At 39.1% G+C, this 24,809-nt stretch overlaps 3 protein-coding genes across 5 annotated transcripts; 1 reads left to right on the top strand and 2 right to left on the bottom strand.

Annotated features, from left to right (window-relative positions):
- Positions 1–879: 879 nt before the first annotated feature.
- Positions 880–1,468, bottom strand: LOC140820608 (uncharacterized). Its single transcript, XM_073180914.1, has 2 exons — positions 1,346–1,468; positions 880–1,254 (listed from the first exon to the last, which is right to left on the bottom strand). Exons 1-2 carry the CDS (start codon positions 1,466–1,468, stop codon positions 880–882), a joined length of 498 nt encoding a protein of 165 aa, XP_073037015.1.
- A 7,841-nt stretch (positions 1,469–9,309) lies between these two features.
- On the top strand, positions 9,310–10,747 carry LOC140820607 (uncharacterized). Its single transcript, XM_073180912.1, has 4 exons — positions 9,310–9,467; positions 9,663–9,783; positions 9,942–10,372; positions 10,435–10,747. The coding sequence occupies exons 1-4, from the start codon at positions 9,310–9,312 to the stop codon at positions 10,745–10,747; spliced, it is 1,023 nt and encodes a 340-aa protein (XP_073037013.1).
- Positions 10,748–13,724: 2,977 nt separating this feature from the next.
- LOC140820630 (uncharacterized) lies at positions 13,725–14,831 on the bottom strand. 3 transcript variants are annotated; one of them, XM_073180934.1, is made up of 6 exons: positions 14,698–14,831; positions 14,504–14,601; positions 14,381–14,437; positions 14,200–14,303; positions 13,833–14,133; positions 13,725–13,744 (listed from the first exon to the last, which is right to left on the bottom strand). In XM_073180934.1, exons 1-4 carry the CDS (start codon positions 14,786–14,788, stop codon positions 14,220–14,222), a joined length of 330 nt encoding a protein of 109 aa, XP_073037035.1. In that variant the 5' UTR covers positions 14,789–14,831; the 3' UTR covers positions 13,725–13,744; positions 13,833–14,133; positions 14,200–14,219. The 3 variants fall into 3 exon arrangements, with proteins under 3 accessions (XP_073037035.1, XP_073037034.1, XP_073037033.1); XM_073180933.1 differs by having other exon boundaries at positions 14,205–14,303; XM_073180932.1 differs by having other exon boundaries at positions 13,833–14,303.
- Between the last annotated feature and the right edge of the window lie 9,978 nt (positions 14,832–24,809).

The raw sequence follows: 24,809 nt of genomic DNA, 5'->3' as shown, positions 1-24,809 counted from the left end.
ATCTCTAACTCCTCTGCTAGGTGAACCCTTAGCAGGAAAATAAAAATTCAACATCCCCACCCTATAACTCCTCTACTAGGTGATATCTTAGCAGGAAATTGAAAATTTAATATTTCCACCCTCTAACTCCTCTACTAGGTGATATCTTAGCAGGAAAAAAAAAGTTCAACACGGTCACCCTCTAACTCCACCGCTAGGTGATACCTTAGCAGGAAAATAAAAATTCAATACCGCCACCCTCTAACTCCTTTACTAGGTGATACCTTAGCATGAAAATAAAAATTCAATACTGCCACCATCTAACTCCTCTGCTAGGTGATACTTTACAAGGAAAATAAATTTTTTTCTCTTCTTCCAAACTCTGATCCTCTACTAGGCGATGCCTTAGTAGAAAAATAAAAATTTCTCCTTTTCTTCCAAACTCTGCTCCTCTACTAGGCGATGTCTTAGTAGGAAAATAAAAATTCAATACCGCCACACTCTAACTCCTCTGCTAGGTGATACCTTAGCAGGAAAATAAAATTTTTTTCTCTTCTTCCAAACTCTGCCCCTCTACTAGGCGATGCCTTAGTAGGAAAATAAAATTTCTCCTTTTCTTCCAAACTTTACTCCTCTACTAGGTGATGCCTTAGTAGGAAAATAAAATTTCTCCTCTTCTTCCAAACTCTGCTCCTCTACTAGTTGATGCCTTAGTAGGAAAATAAAATTTCTCCCCACCCCAACTCTGCTCCTCTACTAGGCACAGCCTAAATAGGAAAATCAAATTTTTTTATTTTCTTCCCTACAACAACGTTCATGAATTAAAAACAAGAACAAAATTTTATTAAATTCCAAATGATTACATAAGAAAATTCTAAATGAAATACATCAACAATCAAATCAAGGATAATATTTTCTAAGGTGATAAGCGTTCCAGGGCCTCTTCAATGCCTTGCCTTGCGCATTCTCTAAGTAATAGGCTCCAGAGCTCAGCCTCTCGATCACTTTGAAGGGACCCTCCCACTTTGGATCCAACTTTCCTCTCTGCTCTTCTTGCACCTTCCTCAGGACCAAGTCACCTACCTGGAAGTTTCTCTGAATGACTCTCCGATTATACGACTTTGCAATGCGGTTTTTATAAACTTCCATATGAATGTTGGCGGCCTCTCTCTTTTTTTCCAAAAGATCAAGGTCAGTATCGCGTCTCGTATCATTATCCCCATCATAAAACACTACCCTTGCCGATTCCAACCCAATCTCAGCCGGGAGCACTGCCTAATTACCGTAGACCAAATTGAAAGGAGTTTCTTTAGTTCCTTCCCTCGGAGTGGTTCGGTATGCCCATAAGAATTTGTAGCTCATCCACCCAATTGCCCTTAGCTTTGCCAAGTCGAACCTTTAGACCCTGCACCAGTGTCCGATTAGTCACCTCCACCTGACCGTTACTCTGCGGGTAAGCTACAGAGGTAAAGACTTGTTGGATCTTCATCTCTTTACACCAAGCTTGGATCCTTGCCCCTTGGAACTGTATCCCTTTATCGGATATCAGTTTCCTAGGTACTCCATATCTGCATACTATACTTTCCACAAGAACTTCAGGACGTCATTCCCAGTGATTCTGGCCAGAGGCTCTGCTTCTACCCATTTTGAGAAATAGTCAACTGCTACCAATAGGAACTTCTTCTGGGCATGAGCTGTAGGAAAAGGCCCCACAATATATATTCCCCACTGGTCAAAAGGACAAGAGGCTGTGACAGCCTTCATTGCCGCGGCCGCCCGGTGATGCAACCGGGCATGGCGTTGACAACTATCACAAGACATCACTAACTCTTGAGCATCATGCAGCACGGAGGGCCAAGAATAACCAGCGAGCAGCACTTTTCTTGCCAATGCATAAGCCTCTAAATGATTTCCACAACATCCCTCGTGAACTTCTCGGAGCACATAATCAGCCTATTGGTAACTCAAGCACCGAAGAAGCGGCCCTTCAAAAGACGTTCTATACAACACTTCTCTGATCATCACATAATGTGAACACTTTGCCTTCAACTTACAAACTCCGCGAGGGTCAGCAGGAAGCTTTCCCTCTTTCAGGTAATCAATTATGTCAGTCCTCCAGTCCTCCTCCTGCTCAACTGCGGGTGGACTCAGGTGAGGTGTGAGTTCAATTTGAAAGACCACCTCTCTAGTCTTCCAACTTCCTATTGTTCCAGCCATTTTGGCTAGAGTGTTTGCCTTTTCATTTTCTTTCCTGGGAATATATTCAAATGTAATCTCTGTGAATTTCTCTCTGACGCTGTCCACTTATCGAGCATACTCAATAAGCTTCTCATCTTTCACATCATACATCCCCTTCATCTGTTGTGCTACCAACTGTGAGTCAGAAAAAATAAGTACCCGGGTAGCTCCCACATTTCTGGCTGCTCGAAGTCCTGCCAACAGCCTCATACTCTGCCTCATTATTGGATGCTCGAAAGTCCAACCTTACAGCCAACTTCACTTCCTCCCTAGCTAGTGAAATCAGTACTACTCCCACCCCACTTCCATCCTTCGACGAGGAACCATCCACATACACCTTCCAAGGGTCTTCGTTCTCCTGATGCACAGTTTCAGCCAGAAAATCGGCTAAGGCTTGTGCTTTGATAGCTGTTCTTGGTTCATACTGGATGTCATACTCTCCCAGCTCAGTAGTCCATTTTACCAAACGGCCAGACATATTGGAATGAGTGAGGATTCTGCCCAATGGACTGTTAGTTAGCAACACAATTGGATGAGATAGGAAGTAGGATCTCAAGCGCCTCGCTGTCATCACTAAAGCCAAAGCCAATTTTTCCAACCCTGAATATCTGATCTCTGCCCCCTTGAGTGCATGTGAAACATAATAGACTGGCTGTTGAGTTGATCCCTCCCACTTGACAAGGACCGAACTCACAGCTCCCTCGGTGGCAGATAAATATACCAACAAAGGCTCACCTGCATACGGTTTGGCCAGGACAGGCAGCTCAGCAAGGTATTTTTTCAACTCTTCAAACGCTTTCTCGCAGGCTGGATCCCATTCAATTTTTTTTGCCTTTCTCAAAGTCCGGAAGAATGGTAAACTTCTGTAGGCGGACCTCGAGATAAAACGTGCCAATGCAGCAATCCTCCCTGTCAACAGCTGAACATCTTTGGGTCCCCGGGGAGAGACCATATCTTGGATAGTTTCAACTTTCTTGGGGTTAGCCTCAATCCCCCTCTCTGTCACCATATAACCCAAAAACTTCCCACTTTTCACCCCAAAGATACACTTCTGAGGATTCAACTTCAGCCCATAAGACCTGAGGGTGGAAAAGGTCTCCACTAAGTCAGGTACTAGCTGGGTTGAATCCTTAGACTTTACCATGATGTCGTCCACATACACTTCGACGTTCCTTCCCACCTGTTTAGAAAAGACTCTATCCATCAATCATTGATACGTGGCTCCGGCATTTTTGAGTCCGAAGGGCATGACCACGTAGCAGAAAGTTCCTTCAGAGGTGATGAAACTCACTTTATCTTGGTCCTCCACAGCCAAGGGAATTTGATGGTGTCCCTGATAAGCGTCCAGCATGAACAGATATTGATGCCCTGCTGCGGAGTCCACCAACCGATCTATCCGGGGCAAAGGATAACAATCTTTAGGACATGCCTTGTTAAGGTCTCTGAAGTCCACACACATCCTTCATTTCCATGAACTCTTCGGAACAAGAACGACATTCGAGAGCCAAGTAGGAAACTGCACCTCTCGATGTGCCCAGCATTGAGCAACTCCCCCACCTCTTTCTTTATAACTATATCTTTCTCGGGACGAGAATTTGGTAAGATTTTTAATGGGTGTTCTGTTACATCTGGGCTCGTCCCTGTGAGCTCTTGAGCTAACCAAGCGAATTCGCTGAGATTAGCCTGTAAACAAGTAATGATTTCATCCCTGACCTCTGGGTCAAGGTCGGGGGCTATTCTTATCGTCTTCTTGTTGGGCCCCAATGTCACGATTTCCAGCTTCCTATCTATCACCTCATGAACCTCCTTCACTGCCACGGGCAACCCGCTTCGCCCTCTTCTAATCATATTGACCTCTACACGCGCCCTCTTCCCCTCTTCTTTCACTATCCCCTCATAACACCGACGCTCGACCCTCTGGTCACCGCATAAGACTCCAAACTCCTTTCCTACAGGAAACTTCAACTTCTGATGATACGTGGATGCTACAGCTCTGAAATCCTTTAAGGCTGGTCGCCCCAGAATTCCATTGTAAGCAGATGGGGTGTCCACCACAGTAAATGTTGTCATCTTTGTTACCCGCCGAGGCTCATGTCTCAAAGATAGAGGAAGGACAAACTGACCAAGCGACGGGATGACATGTCCTGCAATTCCATATAGAGGAGTAGAGATTGGCTCGAAATCAAATCCCTCCACCTTCATCTGATCAAGAGTTCTCTTGAACAGGATAATAACAGAGCTTCCATTATCAATAAAGATTCGTGCCACATCGTAATTGGCAACAGTGGTCGTTAATACCAAGGCATCGTTATGAGGAGCCACAATGCCTCGGAGGTCATATGGTCCAAAACTGATGACAGGATCCTAGGGTAAGTCTCCACCCTTAGATATTTCAAAATTCTCCAACCTCCTGCCATGTGCCTTTCGCGCTAGCCCGGAATCCCCATCAGTAGCACCCCCGAGATCATATGAATCATTCCTCTCGTAGGGTGGTTATCCTCATTCGTTCCCCTTCTCGGTTCCGCGGGATCCCGATGGACATCCTGACCTCGACCTTCTCTCCTCGGCTCCTCGATCCTCTGATGTATCCACGGTGGGCCTCGACCCCGCCTAGAAGATGGGCGAGATCTCAGTTCACTCATGGACGAGGATCCTTCTTGTCTACCCCGCGGCGGAGGTCGAGCACTGCTCTCAACCCTCTGCGACTTCTCATCCCTCTTCCCTGACTCCCTCACCTCCATCACCTTATCCCGACTCATATTCAAAGGAACATATGAAGAGAATTGTCCTCTATTTCTGGTTCTGTCTTCCTCCCTATCACCTGCACCTCTCTTCTTACCTCCTCTCTCGGCTCCCTCCACCCTACTCCCTCCGGGTCGGTTTTCCATCCTTTTGTACCATTGGACATCTTCCAAGTTTACATATATTTCCACCCGAGATAACAAATCATCATAACTTGATGGAGGTTTCTTCACTAATGATTTAAAGTACTCTTCTCCTCTAAGCCCCTAGGTAAAGGCACTTATCATGATGTCAGGAATGGCCTCTGGTATTTCCAGCGCTACATTGTTGAAAAGCCGGAAAAATTCTCGCAAAGTTTCAGCCTCTTGTTGTTTCATCACAAAAATTCTCAAATAATTCTTCTGTTGCCTCTTGCTCCTGGCAAATCTGTGCAAGAAAGCTGTAGCAAATCCTCAAAAGACTGTATGGAGTTGGGCTGCAGGGTATTAAACCATTGCTGGGCTGACCTCACCAACGTGCCCAAAAATACCCTACACCTGACCCCATCTGAATTTTGGTGCAACAGAGCCGCATTCTCAAATCTCCCCAAGTGTTCTTCGGGGTCTGTATATCTGTCATATTCTCCAACGCTCGATTGTCGGAAATTTGGGGGAAGCCCTTCTTCCAAGATGGATAATGAAAAAGGGCTTCTTCTCTTGGGTACTGGCGCCTTGCTTCCTACCTGCTCCCTCAATCTCCGTATCTCCTTCCACATCTCCCCCATCTCACTAATCTCTCCACTTTGAGGGGGTTGCGTCATTTCAACCCTGCTCTGGTGGACTTCAACATTTTCTTCACGCTCCTGTCGGGCGCCTGTTCCTTTACAAAGATAGATTCTTGATTCTTTTTCAGGGCCTCATCCACAGTTCGGGTGATAAATTGGCCCAGCTGTTCCAGGGTCAAGTTCCCCACATTCTCATTGGGACGGGTTTGCTCGACCCGCGTCTCGTGAATGGGCTGTTCAGTTCTTGTCTCTTGACGAGGTTGTTCGTCTCAAGATGCGGTTGTTCCTGTCTTGCCTCAGCATGAGATGGTTCGGGTTCCTTCCGAGGACGCGATGATGCTGAGATGGCTCTTACACTCCCTCTTTTCCCTACCATCTCTATGTCTCAACTCAAAGTTTCCCACAGACAGTGCCAAGTGATACTAACGGGAAATTTGGGGTCCGCTTCCAACAAGTGTCACTAGTAAAGACGCAGGGTTTTGAAATTGTCCCGAGCCTGAAATCACGAAAAATACCGTTAACAGGGGGCCAGGAGAGTGTCGTGGCGTAGCCCCTCCGACGCTCAATTTAGTGACTGAGGATATATGGGGGGAGCAGCTAAGGGTGTTACTGAAAACAATATAGTTAATGAATTAACTGAATACTCAAACCTGGTATTTATAGGAGAATACCTAGGCTGCTCATGGGCCCTTAACCTGTGGGCCCTAGAGATGGGCCGGGAGTTTGGGAGATCTTGATGGGTTACCTGATCTTGATGGGTTCATTCCTGAGATATCATAGTCATTTAAATTTTTTTGAACCTTTGACAAGGAAAAAAAAGGGTTATCGGAGCCCAAATTTATTATAATCTTTTCTTATCTATTATTTCATTGTTTGACATGATATAATATACAAAATTAAAAGGTTACTCATTTGTTACTCTTCAAGATTATTGAAAAATTCAATTACTAGTAATTCATCGTATATTCAACTGTTAAGTACACATTTTATTGAAAATAAGTATGAATAATGGAGAATTTTTTTATGTTAGTATTTTATAACAATTTCGGAATCTCACAGATAATATATGTATTTAAAATCATATTAAAACTCGTAATATTGTGTATAGTTTATACATTTTAATAAAGAATTAATTCCATATTCAGATATTTTCTTCTTATTATTACTTTTTAAACAATTGTACCCCGTACTTGGTACTATTTCATTATGTATGTATGCTATGTCCGTTCAAATTCGTCAACGAAATCTCTTCTTTTACAAAATAAGAGCGTGAGATTCGAGCCTCGAGTATCATCAAACGCACTCTCCTCTCTCTCGTGGACACTTTTCGGATTCAAAAATGCAAACTTTAAAACTCTGGTGTGTTTGATTGATGTGATTAAATAAGGATAGATGATTAATCACATACTTATCTAATGTTCGGTTAAAATTTTAAGATATATTAATAATCATTTTGACTCAATTTAAGACCTAATTTTATGATTAATTATTTGATTATTAATCTAACAAATTAAGTGGGATAAGTCATCAACACACCAGAAATACATTTTTATCCTATTATCTCTTATGAAAATAAATATTTATTAAATTCTGATTTACTGTGTTTAATGATTACAGTAATATTTTCAAATATATTTCTAATAATATATTTAAATTATTTTTAATAAACATAAATTATAATTATAAATATTTAATTATCTATTTATTTATTTTAAGAATATTCATAATTATTTAAAAATAATAATATTATAATATCACTAAACTTTATTTAACATTAAAATTAATATTCAAAATATTATTATTATTTTAATTATTAATTATAAATATTTAATTATCTATCAAATTATTTTAAAAATATTTATAATTATTTTAAGAAAAACAAACTATTGTAATTATTACTAAAATTTTATTTAACATTAACATTTAAAATATGCTATTTTAATTATTAGAAATAAATGCATACAAATTTATTTCTAATAAATATATTTAAATTAATTTTAATAAATGTAAATTATAATTATAAATATTTAACTATCTATCCAATTATTTTAAGAATATATATATTTTATTAGTATTTGGGTCATTTTGATCATTACAATAAAATTTACAAAATTAATCCCTCATTTTAAAATCATATCAAACACCATTTTATTTATCATATCATATTATTAATATATATATCTCATTTTTTAATTACTATAATTATTAATCATTACTTATCCTAATGTCACACGTACCAAACGGAGCTTAAGCGTACCAGTAAAGTACGAAACTAGATTTAGCGGGCAGAAAATGGAGTCAAACGCTGTAGGGACTGAGTAGTTCGAATGGAAGAAACACGGGCCAATTAAAAATAGGATTAAGACATGAATGATTTAAAAAACAAGGAGTCTGACTTTTTTTTAAAAAAAAAGAAGAAGTTGACTTTTGATTAGTAAATTAAACCTTAATTAACTTTCTAACTTTTTAAATTAATTGTTGTCTTCTCTTTCTTCTCATTCGACGCACATTTTTCCCAATTATCAGCTTTTCCCAAATTTAAAGAACTCATCTACCCCATCTACCTCTTCCGCGATACATTAAATCGAAATTGACACTGTTGTTGCTCAGGCATTGTTGCGCTCATTCCTCAGATCCAGATCTAAATCTACTCCCGCATATGTTGCCCTCATTCTTCAGTATTTGAAGACCAATTCGTCTCTATTTGAAAAATACAGTAAGTTTGCTCCATTTTCTTTGAACCAGTTCATTGTTTTCTTCATTTCATGCAGCTATCGACCAAAATTAAGATGAATAATTTGTGTCGCTCATTGCTTTTTTCGTCGACCAAAATTGACCAAAATTAAAATGAATAATATTTTCCAAACCAAATTAAGTTGGTCGATCAATAAGCTTCCTGGTCGACCAAAGAAAATTTTTTCATGGTCGACCACACTCTTAATGGTCGACCAAGTTGTTGTGTTTGCCGGGTCGACCGTGATCATCTTGGTCGACCCGACATAATTTCTTGGTCGACCAACTAATTTTTGGTCGACCATGTGCGTAATTTTTTTTTTGTTATTAAATCATTTTGCTCATTATAATTATCATATTTGTTTGTGCACTTTGTAGATATGCCAACCGTTATTGTTGTTCATTTGATGGGAAATGTGAAGTGACAGAGGGGCTGGTTTATAAATGGAATCCAGGGGCCAATGCAAAGTTTATTGCTATTCCAGTGGATGATGATATTGTTATTTTGAAAATTTAAAAAGTGAACTATATAGAGCTGGGAAAGTAAAAGACACTGCCAACTTGAGGTTGAGTTATCTTCTAGAATTGCCGTGCAACATTCAACCAATTTATATAGAGAATGACCATGATTTTAAAGCATATTTGTATCTTGGTTGTCCGAGAAGTAGGCAAGTGCTTCAAGTTGAAATTGAATGTGTTGCTTCTTTTGATAATGTGCACGGATATGGTATTATTGAAAACAATTGCAATATTAACGAACAGAGTCATTTTGATGATTATTTTCACTTGAATATTGTTTTGTGGATCGTAATAATAGCAGTGGTTTTTTCGACGAAGCGCATAATGTGGATTCCATGCATGTGGATCGTAGTAACACAGACGAGTTATATGACGAAGCACGTAATGACGCAATTGAGGTTGAGGCAAATTTGGTTCAGAGAAATGACGCAAATTTGGATGCGGATGTGGATATTGATAATGACACATTTTCATTCACGGATGGTTCAAACTTGTTTGTTGGTCAAGAGTTTCCAAACTGAGAAGCAGTGAAAAAAGAGCTAATTAGAATAAGTTTGGAAGCTTGCTTTGAATTTGAGACGGTTAAAAGTAGTCAAAAGGTGTACGCCGTAAAATATGTAGTGTCTGATTGTAAGTGGAGAATCTGGACCTCTTTGATTAAGAATGATTCACGTGCATTCTCCATTAGAACATATTGCAATACACATACATGTGGTTTGACTGGGAGACGAAAGAGAATCCGTGGAGCGAGTTCTGCTGTTGTTCGTGATATGTTAGTGGATAATTTCCAAGGTCATCCAGTGCCAATGGTACCAAAAGCGGTGATGGCGATGATGCACAATAGTATGAATGCTGATATATCATACTACAAGGCTTGGAAAGGAAAGAACTAGCAGACAATATGTTGAAAGGTGATCCTACGCAGAGTTTTACTAAATTGAGTTGTTATTTGCACATGGTTGAGCAGATGAATCGAGAAAGCATAACAGACATATTTGTCGACGAGGAAAATCAATTCAAGTATATGTTTCTTGCTTTTGGTGCATGCGTTAGAGGATATCGAAGTATGCGAAAAGTTGTATCAATTGATGGTACGTGGTTGAAGGACAAGTATAATGGTGTTTTACTTGTGGCATCGGCACAAGATGGAAATTATCACCAATATCCTTTGGCGTGGGGAATCGTAGATGTCGAGTGTACTTCTTCGTGGAGTTGGTTTTTAATGAAGTTGTTAGAAGTAGTACCTGACGAGGATGAATTGGTGATAATTTCTGACAGGCATCAGGGGATCATTAATGCGGTTTCTACTGTCTATAGAAATGCGCATCATGGTCATTGTACGTGGCATTTATCCCAAAACCTGAAGGCTAGATGCAAAAATAAGGGTGCAACCGAAATGTTTTTGCACATTGCTAAAATTTATAAAATTTCGAGTTTGATATTGCATACAATGATTTTAGAAATAGATATCCTGAGGCAGCGCAATATTTGGACGAGAGAGACTCACTTGATAGATGGACTCGAGCGTATTGTCCAAAGACCCGTTACAATATTATGACGACGAACGGGGTTGAGTCGATCAATGCTAGACTACTTGAAGAAAGGAAGCTGCCAATCATTGCACTCTTAGATTCTTTGCAGAAACTGGCCTCATCTTGGTTTGCCCGATATCGCCACGCATCAATTGCAAGTAACGCTAACTTGACCCCTACGATCGAGGGGATTCTTCGTAGTAGGTTCACAGATGCCCAAGGAATACAAGTTTTGAATTAGGACGTCTGGAGTTTGATGTTTGGAGTCGTGGACATTCGGCCATAGTGGACTCGAATCAAAAAGATGCACATGTCGAGTTTTTGATATTGATAGAATCCCATGTGCTCATGCCATCGCAGCTAGTTGGTTAGCGAAGATTGATTTATATGATATGTGTTTAGAGTACTATTCTACAATGTAATGGTGCATGGCTTACTCAGAGACTGTGTATCCCGTTCCGGAAGAAAATGAATGGCCACACAACATTAATTTTCCATTGGTGTTGCCTCCTTTGTTAGAGAAGAGAGTTGGCAGAAGAAACAAAACAGAATTCCTTCGATCGGTGATTTCAGCAAGAGATAGCTTGAGGGTCGACCAAAGTTTTTTTTTTGTTCGATCATGAGCCTAATGGTCGATCATTAGCTTGATTGGTAGACCATAAGTTTATTTTGGCCGACGTTACAAACTCATGGTCGATCATTAGTTGATGGTCGACCACTATTTTTCTTGGTCGACCATCAAGCTCATGGTCCACCATCCTGATGGTCGACCATGAGCTTGAACGTCGACATTAGTTTTTTTTTTTTTAAATAGATACTAATAATTGTCGAAAATATGTAACATAATTGTGAAATTAAGATAGTTGTGAGAGTAGGATTCCGTTTTCATATAAATTAAAAACATGTAAGGTAATGCAATGTCGATTCATATTTTTTGTTGGCATATCGTGACACATCTCCATTATTAAATATATAACATAATAGTTCGATTGTCATTCCACTAACATATATCCTGTTTTTTTTTTTTAATGTAACAAAATGCTGAGATTTTGACGAAGTGATTCATATGTAAATTAAAATATATAACTAATCTTGAAATTATGATTTTTTAAAAAAATATAACATAATAGTTTGATTGTGATTCCACGATTCACATTTAACTTAAAACATATAACATAATCATGTTTTTATAATGTAACAACTACTGAGTTTTTGACGAGTGATTATATGTAAATTAAAATATATACATAATCTTGAAATTATGAATTTTTTTTTTCAAAATATAACATAATAGTTCGAGTGTGATTCCACGATTCCCATTTAACTTAAAACATATAACATAATCATGTTTTTTATAATGTAACAAAATACTGAGATTTTGACGAAGTGAATCATATGTAAATTAAAATATATAACAATAATCTTGAAATTATGAATATTTTTTTTTAAAAATATAACATAATAGTTTGATTGTGATTCCACGATTCACATTTAACTAAACATACAACATAATCATGTTTTTTATAATGTAACAAAATACTGAGTTTTGATGAAAGATTGTCATATGTAAATTAAAATATATAAAATAATCTTGAAATTATGATTTTTTTTAAATATAACATAATAGTTCGATTGTGATTCCACGATTCACATTTAACTTAAAACATATAACATAATTATGTTTTTTATAATGTGACAAAATACTGAGATTTTGACGAAGTGATTCATATGTAAATTAAAATATATAACATAATCTTGAAATTATGAATATTTTTTTTTTAAAATATAACATAATAGTTCGATTGTGATTCCACGATTCACATTTAACTTAAAACATATAACATAATCATGTTTTTTATAATGTAACAAAATACTGAGTTTTTGACGAAGTGATTCATATGTAAATAAAAATATATAACATAATCTTGAAATTATGAAATTTTTTTTAAAATAAAACATAATAGTTCGATTTTGATTCCACGATTCACATTTAACTTAAAACATATAACATAATCATGTTTTTTATAATGTAACAAAATACTGAGATTTTGACGAAGTGATTCATATGGAAATTAAAATATATAACATAATCTTGAAATTATAATTTTTTTTAAATATAACATAATAGTTGGATTGTGATTCCACGATTCATATGTTTTTTATATGATGAATTATTAATTTACGGTTCTAAACCCTTAAAACCCTAAACCCTAAACCTTTAAACCCTTAACCCCTAAAACCCCAAAATGGTCGACCAAAAGGACAGTGGTGGTGGACCAACAAAATATAATGGTCGACTATAAAAGGTAATGGTAGACCAACAATGACATAAATTTACAAGCTAAAAGGTAATGGTCGACCAACAATGACATAGAAGGTAATGGTCGACCAACCATAAAAGGTAATGGTCGACCATCCAAAAAAGTCTACTAGTCGACCAAAACCGAGAGTGGTCGACAAAAAAAAAGACCAAATAATTACATAAGAAACGATGTTCCAATAATGACATAAAATTGTCCAATACATCACAATAATCACCAATCATTAAGGAAAATATTACAAGCTAAAAAATATCTAAACTCAGATACTAATCTATCATCTAAAGTTAGTAATACTTACGCGCTCTTCTTAGACAAAGTATCCAGCAACAGCTAATACAAATGCTCCCGAATCTTCACTGTGAAAAAAGAAAAAATGAGAAGTTAATATTTATTGTAATATTAAAAAAATGAATAATGAAGTTATTATATTTTAAATAGAAACTTGACAACGTACTGTATAATCTTGGCACGGAATTCATCACATAGTTTATATTCCATGGCCTCTCGGGGTGTGGGTTGTTCCCAACAATGGATAGCAAACGAGCAGCGTTTATAAGTATAGGCTCTATTTCTTCATTCAGATCTTTGAATTTGGGATCGTGCCTTCGCTGCAAGTCATATATAATGCACTTATTCACCTCTGTCACGAGTTTTAGCAAAAACCAGCGCCGATCTGTGTAGACAGGGATGAGAATTCTTCGTGCCTTTTCCCACGAAATACACGGCCATTCTGGATCACTAACTTTGACTTTGCTCACAATCGGTGCCAGATTTATGTTGAAATCGATATCTTTAGCTTCGGCCAAAACTGAGATCGCACCATAGAAATGTCTGTCCATCAATGAATCGTCTGCCGACATCACTTCAGGATGTCGGATCTGCATCCATCAAACAACCAGGAGAGCTTCGCCGATGTGCTGAATTCAATATAACAAAATGTTTTCAATGTTTTAAAAGAAGTTCTCTACAAATTTAAACTTTATAACAATTTATTTAAAAGCTTACAAAGAAAGTGACACGCGAGTTTGCGATAGCCATGGGCCCGTAGAACGACTTCTCATATTCGGCGTAAAAACCTCGAATCCTACTGGGCGAACGGTCGAGCATCGAGGCCCTAACTCGCGCAAGCGAGTTGTTTACCTTCAGTGTCACGGTCTCCGCAAGTGACCTCACACCGGCATATATAAAATGATCAGTTGTAACAACTTTAATGCAAATATGAACAATAAACAAGGTATAGTTTAATAAACTCTCGACGTGGTCGCCTCGCCTCCTGACATACGCGCATCTGGAGTCACTTGAATATCTAAAAACATAAAGTATATTGTTTAATATACTATACAAAAATATAAATATAAAAAATGTGCATTACCTCACCTCATGCGGACTCCTCTAGAATGTCTTGAAGGTTAGGCTCAAATATCTGTTGGGTTTGGCTACTATTGCCAATTTCCCTACCCAAATTATCAGCCATACCTAACAGCGTATATTCAACAAATTAAAATAATAACAACTTTAATGCAAATATGAATAGACAAAGTTACTGTAATAACCTCTCGACGTGGTCGCCTCGCCACCTGACTTACACGAATCCGGAGTAACTTGAATATCTAAAAAAAAGTTTGTTGTTTAATATACTATACATAAATATCAAATCAAAAAGTGCATTAACTCACCTTCTGAGGACTCCTCTGTAATGACCGGAAGATAGGCTCAAATATATGTAGTGTTTGGCTAGTACTGCCAATTTCCCTCGCCAGATTATCATCCACACCTAAAAGCGCACATTAAACAAATTAAAACAATTATGAGATTTGTACTAAATCATTATATTATATAAACATAAATATAATTAATAAAATTAACTCACCAAAATCTGCCTCGGATGCTTTCCTCTTCCGCCCTCTGGTATAGGCTATGCTATAATCTCTGTCATGCTGCACAAGCATGTTAGACCTCATCTCAGCAAAACCAGCTCTAATCTGTTCAGTCAAACTCGATTTCAAGTCAATTAGAGCTTGATTTATACTCCTGATAGATACTCTGGTCTCAAGAAATTCTGCAGACATCCTAACATGCATGAACGTAACGGAATCCTCCAACAAAGTCAGTCGCCGCTCGAAACAATTCTCCAACGGTGATGGGCGGCGGGAAGGATTGAGTCCAAAGTGGACTCTAGGACCCGTACGCATAGGAGAACTGGTGCTAGATCTGGATCTATTGAGATCACCAGGACGAGTGCCAGAAACGTCAGGAGATGCATGGGTAGAAGGCGTGTGCTAGACAGAGGGAGTTGAATGTGCAGAATGCATGTGCTGGACTGAGAGAGACTCCAGAGGGTGCTCGCTACATATGACTGCTAACCTCCTCTGCTAGTGTAGTTCTTAGCAAGGAAATAAAATTTTTTTCTCTTCTTCCAAACTCTGATCCTCTACTAGGCGATGCCTTAGTAGAAAAATAAAAAATTTCTCCTTTTCTTCCAAACTCTGCTCCTCTACTAGGCGATGTCTTAGTAGGAAAATAAAAATTCAATACCGCACACTCTAACTCCTCTGCTAGGTGATACCTTAGCAGGAAAATAAAATTTTTTTCTCTTCTTCCAACTCTGCCCCTCTACTAGGCGTGCCTTAGTAGAAAAATAAAATTTCTCCTTTTCTTCCAAACTTTAATCCTCTACTAGGTGATGCCTTAGTAGGAAAATAAAATTTCTCCTCTTCTTCCAAACTCTGCTCCTCTACTAGTTGATGCCTTAGTAGGAAAATAAATTTTCTCCCCACCCCAACTCTGCTCCTCTACTAGGCACAGCCTAAATAGGAAAATCAAATTTTTTTATTTTCTTCCCTACAACAACGTTCATGAATAAAAACAAGAACAAAATTTTATTAATTCCAAATGATTACATAAGAAAATTCTAAATGAAATACATCAACAATCAAATTCAAGGATATATTTTCTAAGGTGATAAGCGTTCCAGGGCCTCTTCAATGCCTTGCCTTGCGCATTCTCTAAGTAATAGGCTCCAGAGCTCAGCCTCTCGATCACTTTGAAGGGACCCTCCCACTTTGGATCCAACTTTCCTCTCTGCTCTTCTTGCACCTTCCTCAGGACCAAGTCACCTACCTGGAAGTTTCTCTGAATGACTCCCGATTATACGACTTTTGCAATGCGGTTTTTATAAACTTCCATATGAATGTTGCGGCCTCTCTCTTTTTTTCAAAAGATCAAGGTCAGTATCGCGTCTCGTATCATTAATCCCCTCATAAACACTACCCTTGCCGATTCCAACCCAATCTTCAGCCGGAGCACTGCCTAATACCGTAGACCAAATTGAAAGGAGTTTCTTTAGTTCCTTCCTCGGAGTGGTTCGGTATGCCCATAAGAATTTGTAGCTCATCCACCCAATTGCCCTTAGCTTTGCCAAGTCGAACCTTTAGACCCTGCACCAGTGTCCGATTAGTCACCTCCACCTGACCGTTACTCTGCGGGTAAGCTACAGAGGTAAAGACTTGGTTGGATCTTCATCTCTTTACAACCAAGCTTGGATCCTTGCCCCTTGGAACTGTATCCCTTTATAGGATATCAGTTTCCTAGGTACCCATATCTGCATACATACTTTTCCACAAGAACTTCAGGACGTCATTCCCAGTGATTCTGGCCAGAGGCTCTGCTTCTACCCATTTTGAGAAAAGGTCAACTGCTACCAATAGAACTTCTTCTGGGCATGAGCTGTAGGAAAAGGCCCCAATATATATTCCCCACTGGTCAAAAGGACAAGAGCTGTGACAGCCTTCATTGCCGCGGCCGCCCGGTGATGCAACCGGGCATGGCGTTGACAACTATCACAAGACATCACTAACTCTTGAGCATATGCAGCACGGAGGGCCAAGAATAACCGCGAGCAGCACTTTTCTTGCCAATGCATAAGCCTCAAATGAGTTTCCACAACATCCCTCGTGAACTTCTGGAGCACATAATCAGCCTATTGGTAACTCAAGCACCGAAAAGCGGCCCTTCAAAAGACGTTCTATACACACTTCTCTGATCATCACATAAGTGAACACTTTGCCTTCAACTTACAAACTCCGCGAGGGTCAGCAGGAAGCTTTCCCTCTTTCAGGTAATCAATTATGTCAGTCCTCCAGTCCTCCTCCTGCTCAACTGCGGTGGACTCAGGTGAGGTGTGAGTTCAATTTGAAAGACCACCTCTCTAGTCTTCCAACTTCCTATGTTCCAGCCATTGGGCTAGAGTGTTTGCCTTTTCATTTTCTTTCCTGGGAATATATTCAAAATGTAATCTCTGTGAATTTCTCTCTGACGCTGTCCACTTATCGAGCATACTCAATAAGCTCTCTCATCTTTCACATCATACATCCCCTTCATTCGTTGTGCTACCAACTGTGAGTCAGAAAAATAAGTTACCCGGGTAGCTCCCACATTTCTGGCTGCTCGAAGTCCTGCCAACAGCCTCATACTCTGCCTCATTATTGGATGCTCGAAAGTCCAACCTTACAGCCAACTTCACTTCCTCCCTAGCTAGTGAAATCAGTACTACTCCCCACCCCACTTCCATCCTTCGACGAGGAACCATCCACATACACCTTCCAAGGGTCTTCGTTCTCCTGATGCACAGTTTCAGCCAGAAATCGGCTAAGGCTGTGCTTTGATAGCTGTTCTTGGGTTCATACTGGATGTCATACTCTCCCAGCTCATAGTCCATTTTACCAAACGGCCAGACTATTTGGGAATGAGTGAGGATTCGCCCAATGGACGTTAGTTAGCAACACATTGGATGAGATAGGAAGTAGGATCTCAAGCGCCTCGCTGTCATCACATAAAGCCAAAGCCAATTTTTTCCAACCCTGAATATCTGATCTCTGCCCCCTTGAGTGCATGTGAAACATAATAGAATGGCTGTTGAGTTGATCCCTCCCACTTGACAAGGACCGAACTCACAGCTCCCTCGGTGGCAGATAAATATACCAACAAAGGGCTCACCTGCAACGGTTTGGCCAGGACAGGCAGCTCAGCAAGGTATTTTTTCAACTCTTCAACGCTTTCCTCGCTAGGCTGGATCCCATTCAATTTTTTTTGCCTTTCTCAAGTCCGGAAGAATGGGTAAACTTCTGTAGGCGGACCTCGAGATAAAACGGCCAATGCAGCAATCCTCCCTGTCAACAGCTGAACATCTTTGGGTCCCCGGGAGAGACCATATCTTGGATAGTTTCAACTTTCTTGGGGTTAGCCTCAATCCCCCTCTCTGTCACCATATAACCCAAAACTTCCCACTTTTCACCCCAAAGATACACTTCTGAGGATTCAACTTCAGCCCATAAGACCTGAGGGTGGAAAAGGTCTCCACTAAGTCAGGTACTAGCTGGGTTGAATCCTTAGACTTTACCATGATGTCGTCCACATACACTTCGACGTTCCTTCCCACCTGTTTAGAAAAGACTCTATCATCAATCATTGATACGTGGCTCCGGCATTTTGTGAGTCCGAAGGGCATGCCACGTAGCAGAAAGTTCCTTCAGAGGTGATGAAACTCACTTTATCTTGGTCCTCCACAGCCAGGGGAATTTGATGGTGTCCCTGATAAGCGTCCAGCATGAACAGATATTGATGACCCTGCTGCGGAGTCCACCAACCGATCTATCCGGGGCAAAGGATAACAATCTTTAGGACATGCCTTGTTAAGGTCTCTGAAGTCCACACACATCCTTCATTTCCATGAACTCTTCGGAACAAGAACGACATTCGAGAGCCAAGTAGGAAACTGCACCTCTCGAATGTGCCCAGCATTGAGCAACTCCCCCACCTCTTTCTTTATAACTATATCTTTTCCGGCCGAATTGTCTTTTTCTGTCACGGGACGAGAATTGGTAAGATTTTTAATGGGTGTTCTGTTACATCTGGGCTCGTCCCTGTGAGCTCTGAGCGTAACCAAGCGAATTCGCTGAGATTAGCCTGTAAACAGTAGAGATTTCATCCCTGACCTCTGGGTCAAGGTCGGGGGATATCTTATCGTCTCTTGTTGGGCCCCAATGTCACGATTTCCAGCTTCCTATCTATCACCTCATAACCTCCTCTCACTGCCACGGGCAACCCGCTTCGCCTCTTCTAATCATATTGACCTCTACACGCGCCCTCTTCCCCGTCTCTCTTTCACTATCCCCTCATAACACCGACGCTCGACCCTCTGGTCACCGCATAAGACTCCAACTCCTTTCCTACAGGAAACTTCAACTTCTGATGATACGTGGATGCTACAGCTCTGAAATCCTTTAAGGCTGGTCGCCCCAGAATTCCATTGTAAGCAGATGGGGTGTCCACCACAGTAAATGTTGTCATCTTTGTTACCCGCCGAGGCTCATGTCTCAAAGATAGAGAGGACAAACTGACCAGCGACGGGATGACATGTCCTGCAATTCCATATAGAGGAGTAGAGATTGGCTCGAAATCAATCCTCCACCTTCATCTGATCAAGAGTTCTCTTGAACAGGATAATAACAGAGCTTCCATTATCAATAAAGTCGTGCCACATCGTAATTGGCAACAGTGGTCGTTAATAACCAAGGCATCGTTATGAGGAGCCACAATGCCTCGGAGGTCATATGGTCCAAAACTGATGACAGGATCCTAGGGTAAGTCTCCACCCTTAGATATTTCAAAATTCTCCACGCCCTGCCATGTGCCTTTCGCGCTAGCCCGGAATCCCCATCAGTAGCACCCCCGAATCAATGAATCATTCCTCTCGTAGGGTGGTTATCCTCATTTCGTTCCCCTTCTCGGTTCCGCGGATCCCGATGGACATCCTGACCTCGACCTTCTCTCCTCGGCTCCTCGATCCTCTGATGTATCCACGGTGGGCCTCGACCCCGCCTAGAAGATGGGCGAGATCTCAGTTCACTCATGGACGAGGATCCTTCTTGTCCTACCCCGCGGCGGAGGTCGAACTGCTCCAACCCTCTGCGACTTCTCATCCCTCTTCCCTGACTCCCTCACCTCCATCACCTTATCCCGACTCATATTCAAAGGAACTATGAAGAGAAATTGTCCTCTATTTCTGGTTCTGTCTTCCTCCCTATCACCTGCACCTCTCTTCTACCTCCTCTCTCGATCCCCCACCCTACCCACTCCCTCGGGTCGGTTTTCCATCCTTTGTACGCATTGGACATCCTTCCAAGTTTACATATATTTCCACCCCGAGATAACAAATCATCATAACTTGATGGAGGTTTCTTCACTAATGATTTAAAGTACTCCTTCTCCTCTAAGCCCCTAGGTAAAGGCACTTATCATGATGTCAGGAATGGCCTCTGGTATTTTTTCCAGCGCTACATTGTTGAAAGCCGGAAAAATTCTCGCAAAGTTTCAGCCTCTTGTTGTTTTTCATCACAAAATTCTCAAATAATTCTTCTGTTGCCTCTTGCTCCTGGCAAATCTGTGCAAGAAGCTGTAGCAAATCCTCAAAAGACTGTATGGAGTTGGCTGGCAGGGTATTAAACCATTGGCTGGGCTGACCTCACCAACGTGCCCAAAATACACCTACACCTGACCCCATCTGAAATTGGGTGCAACAGAGCCGCATTCTCAAATCTCCCCAAGTGTTCTTCGGGGTCTGTATATCTGTTCATATTTCTCCAACGCTCGATTGTCGGAATTTGGGGGAAGCCCTTCTTCCAAGATGGATAATGAAAAAGGGCTTCTTCTCTTGGGTACTGGCGCCTGCTTCCTACCCTGCTCCCTCAATCTCCGTATCTCCTTCCACATCTCCCCCATCTCACTAATCTCTCCACTTTGAGGGGGTTGCGTCATTTTCAACCCTGCTCTGGTGGACTTCAACATTTTCTTCACGCTCCTGTCGGGCGCCGGTTCCTTTACAAAGATAGATTCTTGATTCTTTTTCAGGGCTCATCCACAGTTCGGGTGATAATTGGCCCAGCTGTTCCAGGGTCAAGTTCCCCACATTCTCATTGGGACGGGTTTGCTCGACCGCGTCTCGTGAATGGGCTGTTCAGTTCTTGTCTCTTGACGAGGTTTGTTCGTCTCAAGATGCGGTTGTTCCTGTCTTGGCCTCAGCATGAGATGGTTCGGGTTCCTTCCGAGGACGCGATGATGCTGAGATGGCTCTTACACTCCCTCTTTCCCTACCATCTCTAGTCTCAACTCAAAGTTTCCCACAGACAGTGCCAAGTGATACTAAACGGGAAATTTGGGTCCGCTTCCAACAAGTGTCACTAGTAAAAGACGCAGGGTTTTTGAAATGTCCCGAGCCTGAAATCACGAAAAAAATACCGTTAACAGGGGGCCAGGAAGTGGTCGTGGCGTAGCCCCTCCGACGCTCAATTTAGTGACTGAGGATATATGGGGGGAGCAGCTAAGGGTGTTACTGAAAACAATATAGTTAATGAATTAACTGAATACCAAACCTGGTATTTATAGGAGAATACCTAGGGCTGTGCTCATGGGCCTAACCTGTGGGCCCTAGAGATGGGCCGGGAGTTTGGGAGATCTTGAGGGTACCATGATCTTGATGGTTTATTCCTGAGATATCATAGTCATTTAAATTTTTTTGAACTTTGACAAGGAAAAAAAAAGGGTTATCGGAGCCAAATTTATTATAATCTTTCTTATCTATTATTTCATTGTTTTGACATGATATAATATACAAATTAAAAGGTTACTCATTGTTACTCTTCAAGATTATTGAAAAATTCAATTACTATTAATTCATCGTATATTCAACTGTTAAGTACACATTTTATGTGAAAAAAGTATGAATAATGGAGAATTTTTTTATGTTAGTATTTTAACAATTTCGGAATCTCACAGATAAATATGTATTTAAATCATATTAAAACTCGTAATATGTGTATAGTTTATACATTTTAATAAGAATTAATTCCATATTCAGATATTTTCTTCTTATTATTACTTTTTAAACAATTGTACCCCGTACTGGTACTATTTCATTATGTATGTATGCTATGTCCGTTCAAATCGTCAACGAAATCCTTCTTTTACAAAATAAGAGCGTGAGATTCGAGCCTCGAGTATCATCAAACGCACTCTCCTCTCTCTCGTGGACACTTTTCGATTCAAAAATGAAACTTTAAAACTCTGGTGTGTTTGGATTGATGTGATTAAATAGGATAGATGATTAATCACATACTTATCTAATGTTCGGTTAAAATTTTAAGATATATTAATAATCATTTTGACTCAATTTAAGACCTAATTTTATGATTAATTAGATTGATTATTAATCTAACAAATTAAGTGGATAAGTCATCAACACACCAGAAATAGCATTTTTATCCTATATTCTCTTATGAAAATAAATATTATATAATTCTGATTTACTGTGTTTAATGATACAGTAATAGTTTCAAATATATTTCTAATAAATATATTTAAATTATTTTTAATAAACATAAATTAATAATTATAAATATTAATTATCTATTTATTTATTTGTAAGAAGATCATAATTATTTAAAAATAATAAATTATAAATTCACTAAACTTTATTTACATTAAAATTAATATTCAAAATATTATTATTATTTTAATTATTAATTATAAATATTTAATTATCTATCAAATTATTTTAAAAATATTTATAATTATTTTAAGAAAAACAAACTATGGTACATTATTACTAAATTTATTTAACATTACATTTAAAATATGCTATTTTAATTATAGAAATAAATGCAGTACAAATTTATTTCTAATAAATATATTAAATTAATTTTAATAAATGTAAATTATAATATATAAATATTAACTATCTATCCAATTATTTTAAGATATATATATTTTATTAGTATTTTGGGTCATTTTGATCATTACAATAAAATTTACAAAATTAATCCCTCATTTTAAATCATATCAAACACCAATTATTATCATATCATATTATTAAATATATATCTCATTTTTAATTACTATAATTATTAATCATTACTTATCCTAATGTCCACACGTACCAAACGGAGCTTAAGCGTACCAGTAAAGTACGAAACTAGATTTAGCGGGCAGAAAATGGAGTCAAACGCTGTAGGGACGAGGTAGTTCGAATGGAAAAACACGGGCCAATTAAAAATAGGATTAAGACATGATGATTTAAAAAACAAGGAGTCTGACTTTTTTTTAAAAAAAGAAGAAGTTGACTTTTTGATTAGTAAATTAAACCTTATTAACTTTCTAACTTTTTAAATTAATTGTTGTCTTCTCTTTCTTCTCATTCGACGCACATTTTTCCCAATTATCAGCTTGTCCCGCAAATTTAAAGAACTCACTCACCCACATCTACCTCTTCGCGATACATTAAATCGAAATTGACACTGTTGTTGCTCAGGCATTGTTGCGCTCATTCCTCAGATCCAGATCTAAATCTACTCCCGCATATGTTGCCCTCATTCTTCAGTATTTGAAGACCAATTCGTCTCTATTTGAAAAATACAGTAAGTTTGCTCCATTTTCTTTGAACCATTCATTGTTTTCTTTCATTTCATGCAGCTATCGACCAAAATTAAGATGAATAATTTGTGTCCGCTCATTGCTGTTTTTCGTCGACCAAATTGACCAAAATTAAAATGAATAATATTTTCCAAACCAAATTAAGTTGGTCGATCAATAAGCTTCCTGGTCGACCAAAGAAAATTTTTTCAGGTACGACCAAGTTGTGTTGTGTTTTGCCGGGTCGACCGTGATCATCTTGTCGACCCCGACATAATTTCTTGGTCGACCAACTAATTTGTGGTCGACCATGTGCGTAATTTTTTTTTTGTTATAATCATTTTGCTCATTATAATTATCATATTTGTTTGTGCACTTGTAGATATGCCAACCGTTATTGTTGTTTCATTTTGATGGGAAATGTGAAGTGACAGAGGGGCTGGTTTATAAATGGAATCCAGGGGCCATGCAAAGTTTATTGCTATTCCAGTGGATGATGATATTGTTATTTTTGAAAATTTAAAAAGTGAACTATATAGAGCTGGGAAAGTAAAAGACACGGCCAACTTGAGGTTGAGTTATCTTCTAGAATGGCCGTGCAACATTCAACCAATTTATATAGAGAATGACATGATTTTAAAGCTATTTGTATCTTGGTTGTCCGAGAAGTAGGCAAGTGCTTCAAGTTGAAATTGAATGTGTTGCTTCCTTTTGATAATGTGCACGGATATGGTATTATTGAAAAAATTGCAATATTAACGAACAAGGTCATTTTGATGATTATGTTCACTTGAATATTGTTTTGTGGATCTAATAATAGCAGTGGTTTTTTCGACGAAGCGCATAATGTGGATTCCATGCATTGGGATCGTAGTAACACAGACGAGTTATATACGAAGCACGTAATGACGCAATTGAGTTTGAGGCAAATTGGTTCAGAGAAATGACGCAAATTTGGATGCGGATGTGGATATTGATAATGACACAATTTTTCATTCACGGATGGTTCAAACTTGTTTGTTGGTCAAGAGTTTCCAAACTGAGAAGCAGTGAAAAAAGAGCTAATTAGAATAAGTTTGGAAGCTTGCTTTGAATTTGAGACGGTAAAAGTAGTCAAAAGGTGTACGCCGTAAAATATGTAGTGTCTGAATTGTAAGTGGAGAATCTGGACCTCTTGATTAAGAATGATTCACGTGCATTCCTCCATTAGAACATATTGCAAATACACACATGGTTTTGACTTGGGAGACGAAAGAGAATCCGTGGAGCGAGTTCTGCTGTTGTGTTCGTGATAGTTAGTGGATAATTTCCAAGGTCATCCAGTGCCAATGGTACCAAAAGCGGTGATGGCGATGATGCACAATAGTATGAATGCTGATATATCATACTACAAGGCTTGGAAAGGAAGAACTAGCAGACAATATGTTGAAAGGTGATTCCTACGCAGAGTTTTACTAAATTGAGTTGTTATTTGCACATGGTTGAGCAGATGAATCGAGAAAGCATAACAGACATATT

Source organism: Primulina eburnea, unplaced genomic scaffold (genome assembly GCF_022965805.1).
Source record: "Primulina eburnea isolate SZY01 unplaced genomic scaffold, ASM2296580v1 ctg128_ERROPOS2300000, whole genome shotgun sequence".
NCBI lineage: Eukaryota > Viridiplantae > Streptophyta > Magnoliopsida > Lamiales > Gesneriaceae > Primulina > Primulina eburnea.
Note: the sequence above shows the minus strand (reverse complement) of the source record. Positions and strands in the feature narration are given on the sequence as shown.